This window comes from Sus scrofa, chromosome 4, assembly GCF_054392235.1.
Source record: "Sus scrofa isolate SSC_HxYL_T2T_F1_AM1 chromosome 4, Sscrofa_HxYL_maternal_Yorkshire_Landrace_v2.0, whole genome shotgun sequence".
Lineage (NCBI taxonomy): Eukaryota > Metazoa > Chordata > Mammalia > Artiodactyla > Suidae > Sus > Sus scrofa.
In genome coordinates this window covers 9205233-9225703 of record NC_139386.1, presented here as the reverse complement: position 1 = coordinate 9225703, position 20471 = coordinate 9205233, and the positions used below count along the sequence as shown (strand labels likewise).

The 20471-nt window shown below is 39.7% G+C and overlaps 1 protein-coding gene across 6 annotated transcripts in view; it reads left to right on the top strand.

Annotated features, from left to right (window-relative positions):
• The first annotated feature begins 214 nt into the window (after positions 1-214).
• Positions 215-20471, top strand: part of EFR3A (EFR3 homolog A) — an 83942-nt gene continuing 63685 nt past the window's right edge. For 4 of the 6 annotated variants that reach the window (XM_021088899.2, XM_021088901.2, XM_021088900.2 and 1 more), the window contains exon 1: positions 215-443. In XM_021088899.2, coding sequence (XP_020944558.1) covers positions 434-443 — 10 coding nt within the window. In that variant the 5' untranslated portion in view covers positions 215-433. Of the gene's footprint in view, positions 444-1424; positions 1519-20471 lie in introns of all 6 variants that reach the window. The other 2 variants (XM_021088902.2, XM_085021641.1) reach the window with 1 other exon arrangement.

The window sequence follows — 20471 nt, the reverse complement described above, 5'->3', positions numbered from 1 at the left end:
AAATATTGCTAATGCACTTCCAAGAAAGATTCATGAGAATGAATACAACTCAAATAACTAGGGTCGGGCAAGAAAACGAAGCCCTCTCCAACTCCCCCAAGCCCCGCGGAGCCGCCCCTCCCACCCCGTGGAGCGCGGCCGCCCTGGGGGGCGGGGCCATGACGTGACGACGTGTTGACGTCAGGGCGTGGGGACGCCCAGCGCGTCGTCCGGCGCGGAGCTGGGCCGGCGGGGGCAGCCGTCGCCGGCTTCGTTTCGTGAGGCGCGGGGGTCCTTGTCGGCTCCCTCCGCCCTCCGCTCTCCGTCCTCCGCCCTCCGCCCTCCGCCTAGTCGCGGCCTCCGCGGCCCCGCGCCCTCTCGTCATGGCACCGTCGGCGCGCCCGGCGCGGCCCCGCTGAACCTCGGCGCGGCGGCGAGCGCGGCTCGGGTCACCATGCCCACCCGTGAGTGGCCGATCGCTGGTCGGGCCGGGCGGGAGCGTTGGGAGGCGGCGGCCCGCTGGACGTGCACTCCTGGTGTCGCCCGTCGGGCGGGGCGGCCGGGCCGGGCCGGGCCGGGCCGGTCGGGGGAGAGCCAGGAAGTGCCTGCGACCGGCAGAGTTAGTCGTATCGGCTTGGGCTCCCCCGGGGGGTGGCGTGGGAGCCCGTTGCGCTGACGGGGAAACCGAGGCCCGAGCGTTAAGGACGCACCGCTAGTGAGTGGCAGGGCAGGTAGTACGCGAGACTTGTGGGACTTCACAGTCCAGCTTCTTCTCCAGCAAAGCGAAGTGGGACTTTATAGAAATGCCGAAAATAGCTCCGTTCCTTCGTCACTGCCTTCCTACTTCCTCGAGGACTAGGCACCGCTTGGTGGAACGCACCGGCTTGGGGCTGCTGGTGGGGAGCCCTTCCCGCGGCGCCCGAAGTCCCCGCAGCTTGTCTGTGACACGTCCAGGTGGTTGAAGTAGGTGCTTTTAGATGCCCTAACCTGTTGGACCACCTGCTTCAGATCCACCTGGCGGCTGATTAAAAATATCAGTTTAGGGCTCCTCCCTAGACACGTTGAAGAAAATTCCGGAGCTAGGGCCGCGGAATCTGTCTTTCCTGTGTGCTATTGAGGCTCCCCTAAAGTTTGCGAATCACTGGATAGTGGAGGCGTTTTGGACACGGTTCTGTAACCCACCAACGACCACTTTTAAAACAATCCAAAGGATCGCTGTGTTACTTTAAGCCCAGTGACCTACCTGGACGTATGCAGACTGGGGCAGCTCCTGATTTTGGACGTAGAGGAAGCATAATGATGACTGATTTGAGACTTTTTCAAGCAGGGCTCTTTTGAGCATGTGTTTCCTACTGTAGAATCTTGAAGCACTTGTCAGTATGTTTGCAATTAACTCATAAATTTCTTGGAGTTCATAACTTCCTAATTGTCCTTGTTTTTTGTAGACATGGGGCAGTGGATTTCCAGGTCAGCCTCAAATGCATATTTTGTCTGGTAGTGGATGAAGAGGAATTATTTCCTGATACTAGAAAGGTTTAGGTAATGCTTTGGCAAGTTTTTAAACAATCTTGATGTAAAGATTGCTAATAACTCCTCATGTATAGGTAAAGTGGATTCTGCTCTTTTAACCATGTGTACTGTGTGTTACATTCTTGGATTTTGTATCTGTAGGTATGTCAAGCAGCTTATATTTAATTTAATTTATTTATTTAATTTTTTTGTCTTTTTTTTTTTTTTTTAGGGCCACACCCACAGTATATGGAGGTTCCCAGGCTAGGGGTCTAATCAGAGTTTATATTTTAATTTTATTCCTCTCTACTGCAGGAATGTCATCATCATTATAGTTGTCAGTTTATTGTTCCTAAAATCACATTCTTGTTATTCAGTGAATTAGATAATCTTTTACATTCTTAGAAGGCATAGGGGAGGGGATAAATACCTTTCTTGAAAGTTAATGCTTCAAGTGGAATTTATTGGTACAATGGCAATATGAGCATCCTATGTGATTAAACAATTTTTTTAAAGTTCTGTCCTAAAGTTATCTAGCTTCGTAGAGTGGATAGAGGAAATGTGTTTTTTTCCTTAATTGTGTGATTTACAATGCTAAATGGCCTAAGGATGAGCTGTGGTGTACATAGTTAAGAATATAGTATTCATGACCTGTCTGGATGTCAAGTGAAATATTTGAGTTATCTATTATTGCTGTTAGTATTTATTATGGTACAGTTTCTATGTTTGTCTAAAAGTGTGGTACTAATGAGTGGTACCCATGTGAAGTCAGTTGTGTTTATATTGCCTTTTTCTCTCCTTTTGTGAGAACAATCAAAATTGCTGTGGTAGCACAGTGGACATTAGTACTTCTCAGAAATTCTGAGCATGTAGAATGAATAACTTCCATCAAAATTATTACTTTCTTTCGGGATGGTTTTAGGATGAAAACTCTCCCCAAATTAAGCCAAACTTTTTGTCTTTTTAATGTCAAATGAGTTAAGAGGCTCAATGTACATGCTCAGCCAGTTAATTCTTATGAGTTTAGTGAAATGAATGTAATGCTTGTCTGCAAAATGAAAGTGTTGGAGATGATCGCTAGGGTCTTTCAGACCATAATTCTGAAAGTGAAAGGTGTTCTAAATCATATTCTACTCTTGCTATTTTGTTACTTATTTGGAATGTTGTTACTCCAGTCATTGAAACTGGAATTGCTAAGTAGAATCCAGTGGAGTGTGGAACACCTCTGAAGGCTGAGCGATGGCATCTCTCATGAATGTTAACAGTCACTTCATTGAAGTTATTTAAGAGATCCATAAACTCATTTTCAGAAAGCAGCTACCTGGAAGGATGCCTGACAGGAAGTTGCTGTGACACAAGAACAGTTCTGTGGTCATGTCACTCTATATTCAGGCAGTAGTTTGCAACAATCACTAAGCACAGATTTCAAGACTTTCACTAAATGATCTTTTCAAACCTGCAAACCTGTAATTTGTCACATCATTTCTCTTAAAGGCCTTTATTTTATCCTCCTCCTCTCAAAGAACCATTAAGAAACATTTTGATCTTGAAGATTTTCAAACCTCGCATCAGAATTTGAGTGGAAGAAATGCTTCTTAATCCAACCATTTTATTTTATTTTGCATTATCTGGAGGCTGAGACTCAGTGAGCATCAGTAACTTGGCTAAGGTCGCAGGTGGAGTAGGACTGGGACTTAAACACAGATCAGGCCCCTGTAATTCATAATCTCAATAAGCATAGATAATGTTTATTTTTCCCTAGCTAAATTGATCATAGTTTGTTTTTAATTTTCCCAGGAGTTACTCTAAGGCAAAAGTGAGCTTGACCAAAACGTACATCAGATGTGTGAGCTTGCAAGAAAATTTAACATTTATGCCTTTGTTTCTATCTTGTCACAGGCATTTAGGCAAAGAAGGCAGAGGGGTTCTGCTGGTGTGCTAGGTAGATGCTTCGTGATATAGGTACAGAGGGAAACTTCTTAGTAAATTACTTAATTACTCATGTGAAAGGGATTCCTTAGCTGACAGGTAACTTGTCTCAAAACAGGTTCAATAAAATATACTCTTTTATTATATATGAAACCTTATTGTATTTGGCTAAGCAAAACTGCAAATCTTAACTACTCTTTGCTGTTAAACTATACTTTTAGTAGTTATTTGTGGTTAATGCTTTCTTTTCTCATTTAAATATCAGCATCGATATCTGGCTGCATTTGTCAGGCTGTAGTTATGTGGTCCATCCATGTTTGGTTTTTTCTATTGATGAGGTTAATTATCTTTGACTTACTCTTCAATCCATTCTAATGAAATAAGTGCAGACTATAGATGAATTGTGAAGTGGGTGATGAATGCTTGTTGAAATGTTGTCATTTAGAAATACTTTTCAGGTATGCTTGACCTTTACTGCCCATGAGCCTTTCGTGTTTGTTCCTTCTCCCTCCCTGCTCCTCACCTCTCTTTCTCCCTCTCTCATCCGGCACCTGTGTCTAGCTGAAGACTTTTCTTTCTCACAACAATCTTTTGGCTTGACACTGTTTTGGTTACTACCAGATCTTCCCTTTCAATCTGTCCCCACTCTTAGGGACATAGGGATGCATTAAAGATAATGTAGATGGTGGGAGATGAGGCTGGAGGAAGAGAAGAGCCAGGATTTGAAGGATTTACTATGCTGGGCAATTAACATGACTAAAATTGTGTTCCAGCTGTCACAGTGGCTATCTGGTAGGCATAGAAGCAGTTTCCAGCTTACTGGTTATTTTATAAAAACTTAAAATTTTCTCATAGTAATAGAAGTCAATTGTTGAATACTGATTGTGTCCCAGGAAAAATATTTTGTGCTTTACAGGAATTATTAATTATCTCCCACATTGAGGAAGGTCCTATTTGACCAATAAGATAAATGAAGAGATTAAAGTTCAGGGAACATGCTTAATGGCAGTAGCTGTTGGAGCTGGGATTGGAAGCGGATGGGTCTCCCTTGATAGTCCCAGTTCTTTTCTCACACCACACTGCTCTGAGCTGGGCAGGAGGAAATCTGCAGTCATCAGATCCTGTCTGTTTCTTTTTAACACTGTCACTTTTGCTTAGCCCTCTCCCTGATCACATAATAGGTGCTTGGTAAATCTTGATGAAAAGAATGAATTCTAACTGGGATCAGAGAAGTTATTCTTTTGATAATATAACCTGAGATAACTTTTCCCCATAAAAAAAGTGTTATAAGAGTTTTATAGTTTAGGTTCTTAGCAGAACCTGCCTGAAATATTTGCAAGGCCTGAGGCAAGAATACAAATGGAGGCCTGCAAATCATAGTCTAAATCAGAGTTTCTCAGTTTTTGCTCAGAAATTGTTGTCTTCGACTGGGTCATTTCTTGTTTGGGAAGTTCAGGGCTGTCCTGTGCATTGCAGAATGTTTAGCAGCTTCTCTGACCTCTACCCACTAGAAGCTAGTAGTAATCCTCCCTTTCCCCCAAAGTTGTAACAACCAAAAATGTCTTCAGACATTGCCAGATGTCCCCTGGGGTGGGGGTGGGGAGGATTATCCCTGGGTTGAAAGCTACTGGTCTTAATATTTAAATGACAGGGGCCAAGCTGTGCCCACAGCCTGGCCTGCTTTTCCCCATCCAGGGTCCCTGCAGTCTGGACCCCGCCGCCCCCCACCCACCCCAAGCAGCCTGCAGGCCCCATCCCGCCAGAAGTGACCTGTTGGGTCAGGGCAGGATCTTGCTTGACCCCAAGCTGCGGTTGGCCTGTCAGGCTTCTTTGGGGAGCCACAGGGGCCAGGTTCCCCTCCCCCATACCTCACTTTCCATCTCAGGAGTTTGGTACAGTTCTAAGTGCCTCCCAAAACTATACCACCTGAGTAGAGGGACAGTTAGGATGGGGAGGCCCAGCTCTTTGGGGGAACTTCATCTGCCTAGACTCCCACTTCGGGTGACTTGGAGGGGGCAACTTGAAACAAAAACATCTACAGCCGTCTTTCTCTGGTTTTCTAGATTCTGATTTTCAGTATTGCCTCTCTGTCCCCTCCCCTGCCCACACATACTCTAAAGGAAAGAAAACTCTGTTTTGGGGAGGTGGAGGCCCTCATTTCCTGAGTTAAACGAAGATACCATTTCTTAGGAGAGAGCTACATTTTACCTGTTACATAGCTCCAGTTTGGTATGGAATGATCCCAGGTCATCTGAACACCAGGTGGGTGTTCACAGCTACCTATTTCATACTGCCTTTATGGGGGATGGAAAGGTATGGGATAGAAGTATTATGAGAATCTGTGGCTAAGGATTTGAAGAAGGATTCAAAGTTAATATCAGATGTAAGAGATCAATATTTGTAGTTTTTACATAAATCAGAAAGCAAAATACCACCAACCATGGTTACAGCACACATCTGTGCTTATAAAAGTCTAAGAACAAATGATAAAGATTTGGGGGGGAATGATTCAATTTCACTAATAAAGAAATGCTAATTAAAAGCTCAGATCATTTTGGTTTATCACATTAGCAAAGATTTTTTAACAATAATAGGCCAAGGTGGTGGTAAGGTACTATAGAAAAGGCAGAAGTCTAAATTGGTATGACTCTTTGGAAAGTAATTTGGCAATATTTTATCAGGTGCTCTAATAATGCTTATACTCACTGACCCAGAAATTTCACTGGGTCATCTTTGAGAAATGATTAAAAACATAGACTACACCAAAATTTGTGCACAGAGATGTCTGTCACAGTAGTATTTGTAAAACAGTGAAAATGCAGAAACCATAATATTCAATAATGGGGAAGTGCTGCATCTTGAATATAGAACATCCATGCAGCCATTAAAAAGGATACTTATGGAAGTGCTGGAATTATAAATTATTTTTCTCTTCTATAGTTTGTGTTTTACAGATTTCCTACGGTTAGCATATACTCTACAATCAGAAAAAGATACTTAAGGTTTTTTTTTTTATAGCTTTAGCATCATATTTTCAAAATTTTCATAATTCGTTCCAGAACCTGTAATGAAACATTAAAATATTACCCTAAACCTATTTGTCCATAGAGAAGACTTCTGGATTACTGATCATATATATGCATATGTATATATATGGCTTAGGAAAACTGCATTTACTGTCTACTGTTGCTATGAGATGATGGCAAATACTTATCATTGGCATTTTATTATGAAAGGAGGAAGAAATAATTTAGGATTTATTAAGTGGTGGTTTCAATTATGAAAACCTGAAAGATTGAGCTGAATCACTTTGTGTGGGTTCAGTTTTTTGGGAATTTGTGGGCTTTTTTTTTTTTTGAATGTGTGTTGTAGAATGAACACAGTTCTAGGGAAGTAGCATCACAAGATGAATGTTGGCAATTCCTCTTATGATTGATGTCAAACCTGTCAGAGTTTTTCATTGTTTGTATTTGCCAGGTTCATTCTGTTCTTGAAATGAGCCTACTCTTGCATATGCCTGAAATCAAGCAGGAATTACTATTAATTTTTCTCTTTCCTTGTAGGCTGGTGCATTTTTCTTTCTGCATATTCATTTACTGCTTGCTAACTTAGGTCTTAGCTATGATTCCAATTTTTATTAAAGAAGGAATCACTACTCAGGTTTTTTTTTTTTTTCATTGTGCCTCTGAATCAAGAGTTCGCTATATTCTAAAAATCAGCAGTAAATGCAGTTTTCAAGAGGACTTTCGTCCTCCTTACTAAAAGGCATTATTTTTGGTTTTATTCTTAGTTGGTGAGTTATTCAGCTGTACCTTTTTCTTTTCATTACGTGAACGCCAGGGTATTTCTGCTGCACTGGTTTCTGGATAATTCCAAGTGTTCTTCACACCCCTGCTACTTAATTGCTTTTTGAACAGCTGTCTTAGCAATTTGCTACAAAGTTCTCTGTGCCATGGTTGCACTTAACTTTAAATGGATATCACTCCTGCTGGGGAGAGAAAATGAAATAAAAGATGTTCAAGTGTGCGTTGTCATTTCCTGGGGCCTCATAAACTTTGCAAAAGGTCCTGGCCAGGCTCAAGGACTAACCTAGAAGTCAAAGGAAGTGGTCCATTTATGACATCTGACATAAATTGATTTATGAACTTAGGAGTATTTTTATTTACTATCTGATTCATTAAATGGAAAAATGATAATACCTTGAGAGATATTTCGATGCAGTGGAATTTGTGTAATTGTGGTTTAGAGTCAGAGATACTTTATGAACCTGTTAGTAGAATCAGTATGTTGTCTGGACAACATAGTTGCTTCTTGGATTGTTACCCTTTGCTGCACCTGGTTCTGGAAGGGCATCTACAGTGGAGGACACTTTATGCAGATACATAGTAGCTGGAATTTGGAGTCCAAGTCCCAGTGGGTTTTTCTCTTTCTCTTAGCTCTCTGGACTATGAATTTAAGAGATCCAGTTTCTTCTTCAGTTCACAGCCCAGATCAGACAAAGACTTAAATAATTTGTCCATTTCATGCAACCTTCTCCTTTGGTTCCATCCTGGTTCTTCACTTGGTCTTCCAAGGATGAGAGCCCCATTGTGAAGCTGTTCCAGGTTTATCTTACTGGGTCATCTTCATGAAGTGTAACAGTTCAGGTCCAAGAGACTGATGGAGGAAACGTGATGTCTGCCCTAGGTCTGTTCTAAATGTATTAACTTTACAAAAGCTCTATCTCCTGGCACAGGATCCTCATTGTTAATTCCTGAGTGTTCCACGTTGTTCCTGATCCATGCTGAAGGGTGGCACAGGTGCCGTTTGAGCTACTTGAGAGCCAGAGTTTTCAAAATGGCTTCCTTGGGAGTATGATGGGGACTGTTGAGTGGAGAAGGTGCTGAGGGGAATGAGCAGGTGGGCTTCTCTAGTTTTATCTGTTTTATTGGTAAGATTTTACATTCATTTTGGCTGCTTTAAAAAAAAGTTTGGATTTTATGGTCTCAGACATTAGAATATGCCCTTTGACAAGAACATAAGATATTTTAGAATCAAATACTCAGGAATCTAGGGGCAAAACCAAAGTTATTTAGCTGATGGCATCTCACCTGTTTTTGCTCTAATGTTCTCCAGGGATGAAGTTGTCTAATCTTTCCTTGTAGTCCTTTCAGTTATAGGCACTGTCAGTATACTCTTCGAGTCACAGATATTCTCTTTTAGTCTTTCTTTTTTTTTTTTTTTCTCATCTTTTGTTTCCTTAGGGCCACACCCACGGCACATGGAGGTTCCCAAGCTAGGGGTCTAATCGGAGCTATAGCTGCCGGCCTATGCCAGAGCCACAGCAATGCCAGATCCAAGCTGTGTCTGCAACCTACACCACAGCTCATGGCAACGCCGGATCCTTAACCCACTGAGCGAGGCCAGGGATCGAACCCACAACCTCATGGTACCTAGTCGGATTTGTTTCCACTGGGCCATGATGGGAACTCCCTCTTTTAGCCTTTCTTATTTTCCAATTGGATTTGTCTTAGGGATTGATTCATTCAGCACATTATTTTAGTGCTTACATGTAGGGACTATAGAGGTGAGTAACGTAGTCCCCTAGCTTTAAAAAGTTTATCCAGTTGATAGAACCTTGTGTAGATGGCTGTTATACAGAGAAGGACAGGGCAGGCCCGGTAAGAACAGTGCTGTGAAGTTTGGAGAAAGACTGCAAGGAGGAGGTGAGGCCACCAGGAGGTGTCCTCAGCCTGAGCAGTCATAGGAGTGTGGGTTTGGGGAGGATGTTAGAGGCGGAAACAACCAGCAGCCCATAGGACTAATGAGTCATTGGTGCTGGGGAAGGCGACGACTTTAAGGCCGCATATGTATTTGGTAATTTTGTCTTTGAAGCAACACATACTTATCAATACCTACTATGTATCAGCTCTTATAGACATTGAGGACACAGCAGTACCTCATCCTAGACATATTAGGCATCCTCCCCGACGTCATCTCTGCTCTCATGAAGCTTAGTCTGATGAGGAAGCCAAGTGCTGAGCAGATAGGGAGCCTTATAAGCACCTAGTACCTGTTTCCTTTGCCACCATATATATAGTTTCTGATAGAGTGGGCGGCCCTTGGTACACATTCAGTATATATTTGTAGAGTGACTCAAATTACTAAAAGAGAAACATAGGTTGCTATGGCAACACTGAGCAAGGTTGGAGGGGGAGCCTTCAAAGGTTATTAAAGTACAGTAGTCTGAGTGATGGGCTTTGAATTTGGATAATAGTGGGATGGGTTGCCGTGTACAAATCTGAATACAGTTAAGAAAGTACAGTTCATGGCCTTAGTTGGATGAGGGGTTGATGGAGGAGGAGGAGTCAGGATTCACTCGAAGATTTCAGGCTTGATCATTTGGGTGAACTGTATCATTTGGATGCTACGGACTTTTTGGAGGACAAGCAGTTTGGGAGAATTGAGATGGAAGGTGAGTCCGTTTTAGGGTAGGCTAAGTGTGTGGTGCCTTAAAGGACTTCAGGGTACATGTGTAGGAAGAACAGTGGATGAAATGACTAAAAGATGGGTTGTAAATAGAGTAACAATGCTGAGGGCAGATCTTTGAGGAGCATGTCCATTTAAAGATGGAATAGGCAGAGGAATCATAGAGGGAGCATTAAAATAAATACCACTGAACAAATACGTGCATGACAAGAACTAGGTAAGACTCAAATGACAGCCTGTATATCGAGACATTGGAAACATTTCAATGTAGCAAGAAAAAAAAAATGGTGGATGCTTTGACAGTGATAATTTATGTGGTGTTGGGGGGAAAAATCTTACTTTAAAGCTTTGGGCCCTAAAGGTGATGGTGTGTCTTAACTGTGGTATGTACTCTCCTGTACTTATGTCATTAACTTGTCACTGCTTCCTAGCTGGGGGAAGAGATTGTCAAATTACCCTTCCTTGAGAGGATGTAAACTGTTATTTCTTCCTGGGTAAGAAAGCTAAATTGTGCAATTTGCAAGTAGAAATTAGAGCAGCTCCACATATGTAATCTAAAATACAACTGAAAGGTTGGTAACTTATCATCCCATTGCTGTCTTCTTTGAGTCTTAATGTTTCATTTATCAGTGGAAGAACTGAATGATTTGCTGGCAGCAGATACAGTGCTTATGTGAACTTGCTGAGGAACTGCTTTATTTCAGACAAAGAACTAAGGGGGCCTTTAGAGACGGGAGCTGTCACCTGAGAGCACAGGTTAGCTCTCGGAGTGTTCAGCACTGCATTCTCCCCCCATGCAACTTATCCTCCTCTTTCCTCCCTCCCCTGTCCATTGTTTTCTGCATATTTACTCACTAGTTTGGAGTAAATAGGCTCTGTTCTCTTTTCACCAACATAGAACTATTGCTGGTCTTTTTGTTGCCCACCATGATAGATAGCTACATGCTGGTTATCTCACAAAACTTTGTATCCAATATTCCAAGAACCGTTAGGGAGGAGGGAGATACAATTAAGTGTGGTTTGGCTGATGAGCTTTTTGCTGGAATGGCACTTGATTTCCCCATCCTTAATTTTTTAAATCTAAAACTGCTCTGTATTCAACCCTGCCAAACAATCTGAGTATTTGCATAAATGTGAGATAATCTTCTTTTGTTCCCTTTTAATTTTCAAGAGTGAATAAGTTTAAGTTGCTGGGTTTTTTTTTTTTTTTTCTTCCATGCATTAGTTGTTATTAAGTCTTACCTTTGAACTTGAGGAAACTGTATTAATATATTGAAGTCTTCAGGTAGCATCAGATTTTGGTTTATGATTCATTAAAAAAGATTATTAGAAAAGATGAGGTTGCCTTCTTAGCAGTTTAACAAAAGTCATACTGTGAGCATTGTATGCATGTGTAATATATTTAAAAAATACTTAATTTAAACAAGTCTTAGACTTTTGACTTTGTGTTACCAAAGTCTCATGTATGGAGTGAATATAAAATGTTTAGAGACTGCTTTAGTTGAAAGTTTGAGGGAGATTGTTCAAACACTGAACATTGAAGGTTTAAATTTGTAGCTTAATTTTTTTTATTAAAATTTTTACTTAACTGCACCACTCAGTGAGTCCTAAGTTTTATCTTTCTAATTTTCTAACTTTAGGTAGAGAAATAAAAAACACATTCTGTTTAGATATATAATTAAAGTGCTCTCTATGTTTTCATTTACTATTTAATCAGAAAATTTAATCATCCCAATTCAAATGCAAAATCTTCAGCATATGGCATAGACACTGTGGGTGTTGTGAAATCTATAAGAAGAATCAGTGCTTTTGGGATATTGAATATATCTGTTCTAAAAATAATTTTGGAAGTTACAAACACCTCCCCCCCCCCCGATTTAACACATTTGTTACTCTGTGACTAATGAGGAAATAAAAATTTTTTTTAATTTACATAGTTGGGAAATGTTAATGCTGTTTTGAATTTTGCCTGAAATAACTCACTTTCTACTTTTGAAATATTCAGAGGATTTTTTAAAAATTGTTATTACCGTTTTATTTTTATTTTATTTTTTTTGTCTTTTTGCCTTTTCTAGGGCTGCTCCCACAGCATATGGAGGTTCCCAGGCTAGGGGTCGAATTGGAGCTGTAGCAATGCAGGATCCAAGCTGTGTCTGCGTCCTACACCACAGCTCACGGCAACGTCGGATCCTTAACCTACTGAGCAAGGCCAGGGATCGAACCCTCAACCTCATGGTTCCTAGTCAGATTCGTTAATCACTGCACCACGATGGGAACTCCTTCAGAGGATTTTTAATTAAAAATAACAAACTGGTCTGGTTCACTGTGAAAAATCCTAGTCATTTCCTGTGGTGGATTCTTTATATTTGTAAAAAAAACTCCTACAAATTGCCTGATCAATGGTTATAAATGTGAAATCCTAGATACCTAAACTTTTCCTTTTACCCAGACTTTGATTCATTAGGACTCACTGATAAATTGCACTGTTAGGAGACTTGATAAAATTAAAGACCCTGAGTGGCAAAATTCTGAAACTCTAGTTCTTTTTAACCTCTTTGTTAGAAATGAGATTTTTTTTCCCCTCTCTGAATTTTAAAGCTTACACAATATGTTTTTAAGTTTAAAAGTCTGAAGTCATCTAGTATCAGATCACTATAATCCCCAAATAAGTGTTTTAATTTGTAGAGGGGAGAATTAGCTGGGCTCTTTCCTCTGCGTGCACAAATTATAATAAAGTAAAGGATTCCCACCTTATCTTTACAAACTAAAAATGGACTGTAGCTTCAAAACCGGAACTTGCTTTAAGTCTGGATTTGCTGCTAGAATTTCGTGAAAGTTTACATGTAAATGTTGTAATATCTTCCTTATTATCCTTGGGAGCATTTTGTTGTCTGAAGCCAAAATTCACAGTGCGCAGAGGGTAGAAACTTTAAGATGTCCTAAACAGCAGTTGTCATTTGGCTGTGAGTTCATGAAGTAATGGGGGTTCTCTCCTACCTTTTTCAGTGGTTGAGCTCTGTACAGCCCTTGTTTGTTGTCTAGTGTACTAGGAATTTATTAGTAACTTTTTTGTAGAGGCACCCTGACTTCTCATTTTTCCTTTCATGATGTTCTTATACTCTTCGGGACGTTTTATAGCTCAGAGTAACCTATACTAGGAAGAGAAGATAATTTCTAGAAGTGGGAAGTTATGTTAATATGACAGTTCTCAGGCAGGGTGCCACTTCTCCATTCTCTGTCATCTGACTTGATTTTTATACGTCTGGAGAGCTGTGGTAACAATAGTGTAATCTTTTAGCAGCTACATAATATTTTGACTCTTGCTCTAGTCTCTATGTACAGTTCAGGTGATTTTTTGATTTAAAATTTTTTTCAATAAAAAAAAAAAAGAAACTATCTCAGGAAGTCAGTACAGTAACTGTTAATAGCACGGGCTCTTAAATGGATCCACCACTTCTAGTTGTATGACCTTGGACAAATTACTTTTATCTTTTTGATTCCCTTTTTGTAACCTGTAGATGTTGATAGCCACTCATATGGTCATGAGCGTCAAGGAAGATATAAATCTGGCATATAGTAGATATTTAAATATTTATTGAATGCATCCTGTAAGAATCAGACTGGCAGATAAAACAGGACATTCCTGGGGGTAGATTAGGTTAGGTTTTCTGGTTTTCTACTATATTTTGCAATATATTCATGAAATCAGAATTTGTGCCATTGGGAACTTGCATTTAGTATTTGATGTTCTGTTACTAAGGCTGCTGAAATAAAATACCACATGCTGAATAACTTAAGCAGCGAATTTACTGGCTCACAGTTCTGGAGGTCAGAAGTCTGAAATCAAGGTGGTGGCAGAGTTGATTCCTTCTGAGGGCTGTGAGAGAAGGGTGTGTTCCAGGCCTTAGCCTGGCTTGTAGATGGTCAGTTTCGTGTTCATCTGGAGTTCTCCTTGTCTATGTGTCTGTCTCTAAATTTCCCTTTTTTATCAGGATACTAGATATATTGTTTTTGTTTTTTGTTTTTTGTCTTTTTTGTCTTTTTGCCTTTTCTAGGGCTGCTCCTGCAGCATATGGACGTTCCCAGGTTAGGGGTCGAATTGGAGCTGTAGCCACTGGCTTACGCCAGAGCCACAGCAACGCGGGATCTGAGCCACATCTGCGACCTACACCACACCTCATGGCAGCGTCAGATCCTTAACCCACTGAGCAAGGCCAGGGGCTGAACCTGCAGCCTCATGTTCCTAGTCTGATTCGTTAACCACTGCGCCAGGACGGGAACTCCCAGGATACTAGATACATTGGATTAGGGTCCACTCTAATGATTTCATATTGACCTAATTACCTCTGTAAAACCTTATCTCTAAGAAAGGTCACATTCTGAGGCTCTGGAAGTTAGGGCTGCAGCATATGAAATTTTGAGGGGGATATAGTTCAACCCATAATAGCTATATGAGACATGAAATTGATGCAGATTTTTTATCTTACAATGTTTCCATCTTTTAAACCATGTTTATTTATTAAACTGTAATATACAGGCTGGCATGATCACTTTTTCTTTTACTAAAACTGAATATTCATTTACTTAAACTTGGGTTGAAATAGATCACTTGAAGAAAATTGAAGGAATTTTAAGCAAAAATTATTTTCATGGCTCAATTCTTTGCTATGCTTCTAATTTCTCTGGGGGCTGACTTAAAGTCATTTTGGCATTTGAATTGATTTCAGGAAGGGTACATATCTGATATCTAGCAAGTACAGAATTTACTGGTCTGTGTGTTATATGAAATCTTACTTGTTTGTTGTTTTTGGTCTTTTTTATGTCTATTTCTAGGGCCGCACCTGCAGCATACGGAGGTTCCCAGTCTAGGGGTTAAATCGGAGCTGTAGCTGCCGGCCTACACCAGAGCCACAGCAACTCGGGATCCGAGCCACGTCTGTAACGCACACCACAGCTCACAGCAACACCAAATCTCCAACCCACCGATCGAGGGCAGGGATCAAACCTGCAACTTCACGGTTCCTAGTCAGATTCGTTAACCACTGAGCCACAATGGGAACTCCCTGAAATCTTACTTGTATTCGTTTCTCAAGAATGCTGTAACAAGGTACCATAAACCGAATAGCTTGTAGTTTTGGAACCTACAAGTCTGAAATTAGGACGTAGGAAGGGCCATGCTTCCTTGGCCCCCTTGGCTCTTCTATCTCTGGTGGCTGCTGGTAAGCCTTGGAGTCCTTGAGCTGTGGCAGCTTAACTCTAACCTCTTCCTGTCCTTCTGTGGCCCTCTTCCCTGTGTCGTTCCATATCTTTCTCTTTATGAGAGACCAGTTTTTGGATTAAGGGCCCACCCTAATCCACGATGACCTCTTTTTAACTGGGTTCCATATGCAAAGCTCTGTTTAAAATAAGGACACATTCACAGCTACTGGGGTTAGGACTTCAGCATATCTTTTTAGGGGAATACAATTCAACCTGCAACATTTGCCCAATGCTTAAGTCTTTTAACTTCTTTTAACTTCTCTCTTTAATCTTCCAAGTTTCCTTAACTAGTGAGTGGACAACTTTGTTACCACAAATTAATGTTTTGGAGCCTCACAACTCAGAACCCTCCCACTATCTTGATTGTTAACCCATAATTCTTCCCAGTACAGAATTATGCTTCATTTGCAACTCCTTGTTCTGTTTCAGTAGTTCGTTGTGGATTCATTTTGAAGTGTTCTTTTGTCTCATATTTTCTTTACTAACTCAGTGTTATGAGTTACATTTGAAATTGGTGAACCTACTATTTTATAATATATAATAGATTTCAATTCCAGGAGTTTTTTGTAATTGGAGTGCATATCATCTTATTGCTGAAGGCATCTTATTTATACTACTGTTTATGAAGACAAGATAGAATGGTATGGAGCAAACTCATGGGAATGAAAAGGTTTGGGGCTTGATTTGAGAGCTGTGAATAGTCCCAGTTTTTATTTGGGAAGTAAGGCTGAGAAATTTTGCCCAGGTTCACCTCCAAGACCAGCTGAAGTGTAAATAAATTGGAGAGATCTTTGTTTTGTTAAAGTATAACTGACTTCACTTTTTAAATCTTTAAATGTGTGTGTATGTGTGTGTATCTAAAATAAACTATCATGTATATTTTATAAAATAAATGATTTGGGTTTTTGTAGGTATGCTCTGAACTATTTTATAATTTGTCTAATTGTGGATGCTACTTTAATAATCTTTTCCATAAAATTCTCATTATGTTTCTGACATCTACTAAGATGTCTTATATTCTTTCTGTGTTAATTTTGCCTCATATAAACTTCACAGCTTTTTCAAAGACAGCTGGAAAATGTCAGGTTTTTTTTTTTCTTTCACAAGTTGGAAATGCCACATTCAGACAACTTCTGAGGAAAGAAAAAGCCTTTATTGTGAGTCTAGGTTTGAACTTAAACATTCACCTGGTTTTAGTACAAAGTGTTTTGTTTACCAAGAACTTGAATAGACTTTCTTATTACCTGCCTTGCAAGTTAATTTAGAAGGGAGATATCAAAGCCTGTGAGTCCTTGTTAAATAGTAGTGTCCATGCTGATCTTCTCTCTACCGTCCACAGTATCTTGTGTAGTACTTTGCTCATGATTGGTGTTCATCAGTATTTGTTTGCAGTTGAGTTGGGATACCATGTGCATTTAGAATTAGAAGGAATCTTGGATGACTTAGTCTAACCTCTAGTTTGAACCTGGACATCAACAGACAGATTGAGCTGTATTAAACTCAATAGATTAAGAGAGTAAGCTGTATATCTGCCAGCTGCCAACATTTACTTTCTGCATAACTTTTTATGTATTTCATCTTAAGCATGAGAGTCAAATGCTCTTACGTGTAGCATTTTGACTACAACTGATTTAAAAAAAGATCACTTTAGTCTAATATATCAGAGAAGACTCCAAGTTTCAGATTTCATTTTTCTTTTACAGAAAAGAAAAATGTACATAACTCTAGACTTTCTTTCTAGACATTTTTGGATCCTTACCCTTTTAACATCTTTTACCTGCTGAGTCTCTCAAAAATGAGTAAACCACACAGCCTTTTCTTGAGGAGTTTCTAGACCTCTTAAGAGAAATAGATTAATATGTCATTTAAGCAGATGATGGTGGTGGTGTGGCAGAGAAGAGTGGGCCCTGCCCAGCTTCAGGCAGTCTTCAGGGACAACTTCCTTGAGGAATAATACCGGGCTGAGACAGGATGGATGACTAGGGAAGGGCATAGCAATAGAGAAGCCTGGCCCCTTCATATACCTTCGTTTGCCAGTGCCTTTGAAAATGCAACATGTAGAACATGGCCTTTTTGTTCTTTATCCAGGCTATAGGATTGTTAGGCAAAAGAGCTAAAAATCTACAGAGTTTTGTGATAATGATTAGAAATCTTCCTCTAGGTTTGTGTTTTCCAAACTCAAGAACTCTGACAGTGTTTTCACACCCTAGTCTGAAAAATATTGAATGAGAAGTTTAGTATTTTTATTTTAGGTCATTACTTGGTGCTAGAATGGCTTCAGACACAGAAGTATTAAACATGGGCACCAGAATCAGTGTAGGTTATATTGGTTATAATGTGGTCCTGCATATGCTCATATACAAAATGAAATGGTTTCGAGTAAGATGTATTTTTAGGTACTAGAGTAGAGTTACTAAAAATTCACAAACCAGTTGTTTTGTTCTATAATTTTGTTGAACAGTTTTGTTGGGTGGTGTTAAGTTTATTGATTTGCACTTCTGATTTCCACTTTTTGGACATTGATGTAATAAATGAACAAATAAAAAATCAGTAAAAACAAAAATATCAAGCACTGGTAGATGAGTAGCAAGACATAGTTCTGCCCTTCGAAACTCAGACTACTGTGTTATGTGGAAACAGGTGAAAGAGCAGTTATGGTTGTGATACTACAAAACTATGAAAGCCCTGTAAATTCCCAACCTTTTAGAATTTCCTGTTCTTCATCATTTCTCAAACATTTCTTCTTCTTTTTTTTTTTTTTTTTTTTTTTTTTTTGTCTTTTTGTCTTTTTGTCTTTTCTAGGGCCACTTCCCACAGCATATGGAGGTACCCAGCCCAGAGGTCGAATCAGAGCTGTAGCTGCCGGCCTACACCACAGCTACAGCAACGTGGGATCTGAGCCTCGTCTGCCACCCACAGCACAACTCAAGGCAATGCCGGATCCTTAACCCACTGAGCAAGGCCAGGGATCGAACCCGAAACCTCATGGTTCCTAATTGTTAACCACTGCACCACAAGGGGAACTCCCATCATTTGTCAAACATTTCTGACGGAAGTTCTTCAACCATAATCTTAAAAGTTGTTTTGGGCAGTGCAAAATACAGTGTGACAACTAGAATTTTTTGAATTTTAATCTAGGTTGGGAGCTTCTTGAGGACCCACATCTTGTATTTCTGGCACTTTCCCTGTAGTAGCCACCTTATAAATCTCTTTTGATTGGTTGACTAGCATGAAATAGTTACAGTGTTCTTTGAATCTCTGTCTTGGAAGTCTTCCTCAAATGTGAAACTTTGTCAGATTATGTTATTATTAGAATGAGACCAGTGCCCAGTTCTTGATTTTGTTAGAAGATCTTGTTGTTTTTATCATATTTTTAACACCAAATGCCAAATGAAGGGTGGGGTTCTGCAGACATAAAATGTTTTTTTCTTCCAGTCTTTATTTTAATAGAACTTTCATTTAGTGATTATCTCATTCTAATCAATTATTTTATCCTTTGTTATTTGCTAAAAATTATCTAACATAATCTAGTTCTGTATTCAGATAAAAGACATATCTCACTGAAAACTGATGAAAATAGTAATGAAATATATTACTAGATCATTTTGAGGGCTATTTCATACTCTTCATCGCTTTATTTTTAATAAGAACGTATAATCATTGTAAACTATGTGATTAGTCTCATTCCTAAAACCCACCCCCCCCCCACCCCCTGCTCCACCCCATGTCAAGTATAGAGTCTGTAGAACAGTGATTTTCATTCTGGATATTCTGAAACTGCCAACTGCTTTGATTTATTTTTGGTTGAAATATTTAATACACCTTGAAATTTTGATTTATATTGCTGTAAAATCTGGGATTTTCATGTTTACTTGTTTTTAAAAATCCGCTTAATTTCTTTTTCTGCTGTTTCCTCATTCTTGGAGCCTTTCTGTCTTCCTTTCTTCCTTCCTCCCTCCCTCCATCCCTCCCTCCCTTTCTTTCTTTCTTTCTGAGTTCTGAGTTCTTCTATCTCTGTAATTGGGACTTTTGTAGAAGGTATAGGATTTGAAAATCTTTCCTTTGCTTTCTCTAATGCTGTTTTTTTAAATAGTTTTCTCCCTGTTGTTTTTATATGTTTTCCTTTCACTTCCTCCTCTTCTAGTCACTTCTTACGTGTTTGCTTTCCCCAGGATTCTCTCTCTAATTTCATCCTGTTTTCCTATGATGACCGTAGCCAAACTAGTTGCTTTTGCTATCATTTATAAGCTTTTGATTCTTAGATTTGTATTTCTAGTCTAGATCACTTGTCTACTTCCAGATGCCCTACTTTGGGGTAACCTCAAATTTAACATATGCAAAATAAAATTTATTTTCTCTTTTTGATGCCTTCCTCCCACCCCCAAATTTATCTTCCTCTATTCCTAGTTGGATACCACCATTAATCATTTGCCCAAACTGTCCTATTACTTTCGACTCTTCCCTCCTTGTACCTTTTACATTCAGTTGGTTTCCATGTCTGCTTCCTGTAAGTTTGTCTAGCCATTTCTCTTGTGTTGCAGAACTTTATGCTTGTTTGCAAATTAAAACTACACTCTTGTTCTTAACACGTGGCTCCCTCCACCTGGAACCATCATCTTCCCTTCTTTGCCAAATTCCTGCTTCTTCAAGACTTAGTTTAGTTGTTACTTCTTGCAGGAAGGTTAAGGTCACACTGCTGTTATCTTATAGCAATGTCTTATATCATAGCTTTTATTGCATAATTACAATTCTCTTTGTATGTGGTTATCTTCTTCTATCAGACCACATTTTACTCTTTTTCAGACTGCTCATAAAACCCTAAGGAAAGCATTGTACTATGGAAAACAGTTTACTTAGGTAGCTTTTCTTATGAGGTAACCTTTTATGATAAGAGAATCAACACATTTACATAGTAAAAGTAGAAGACTTGTGCATATTGTTTTAGTTAGGGAAGTTACCAGTGTTGTAATTGTTCTAGAGATAATTTTTGTATTAAGAGTATGGTAGAAGGAGTTCCCTGGTGGCTCAACAATTTCAGGATCTAGCATTGTCCCTGCAGTGGCTTGGGTTTGATCCCTGGCCCAGGAACTTTGGCATGCCATGGGTGCAGCAAAAAAAAAAAAGAGTGTGATAGAAAAACAAACATAATTAGATATATATAATTCTTCCCGAAGACTGAGGGTGAATTCAGTTACTTGCCAATATGGTTTTGTTTGCATCTGCCTTTTGTTTTTAGCAAAGGGATACTTATCTCGTTTTCTGTAGCATCAATTGCCCACAGTCTTGTTATAGTTTAAATGTCTTCATGTCAAGAAACAGTTTTGTGA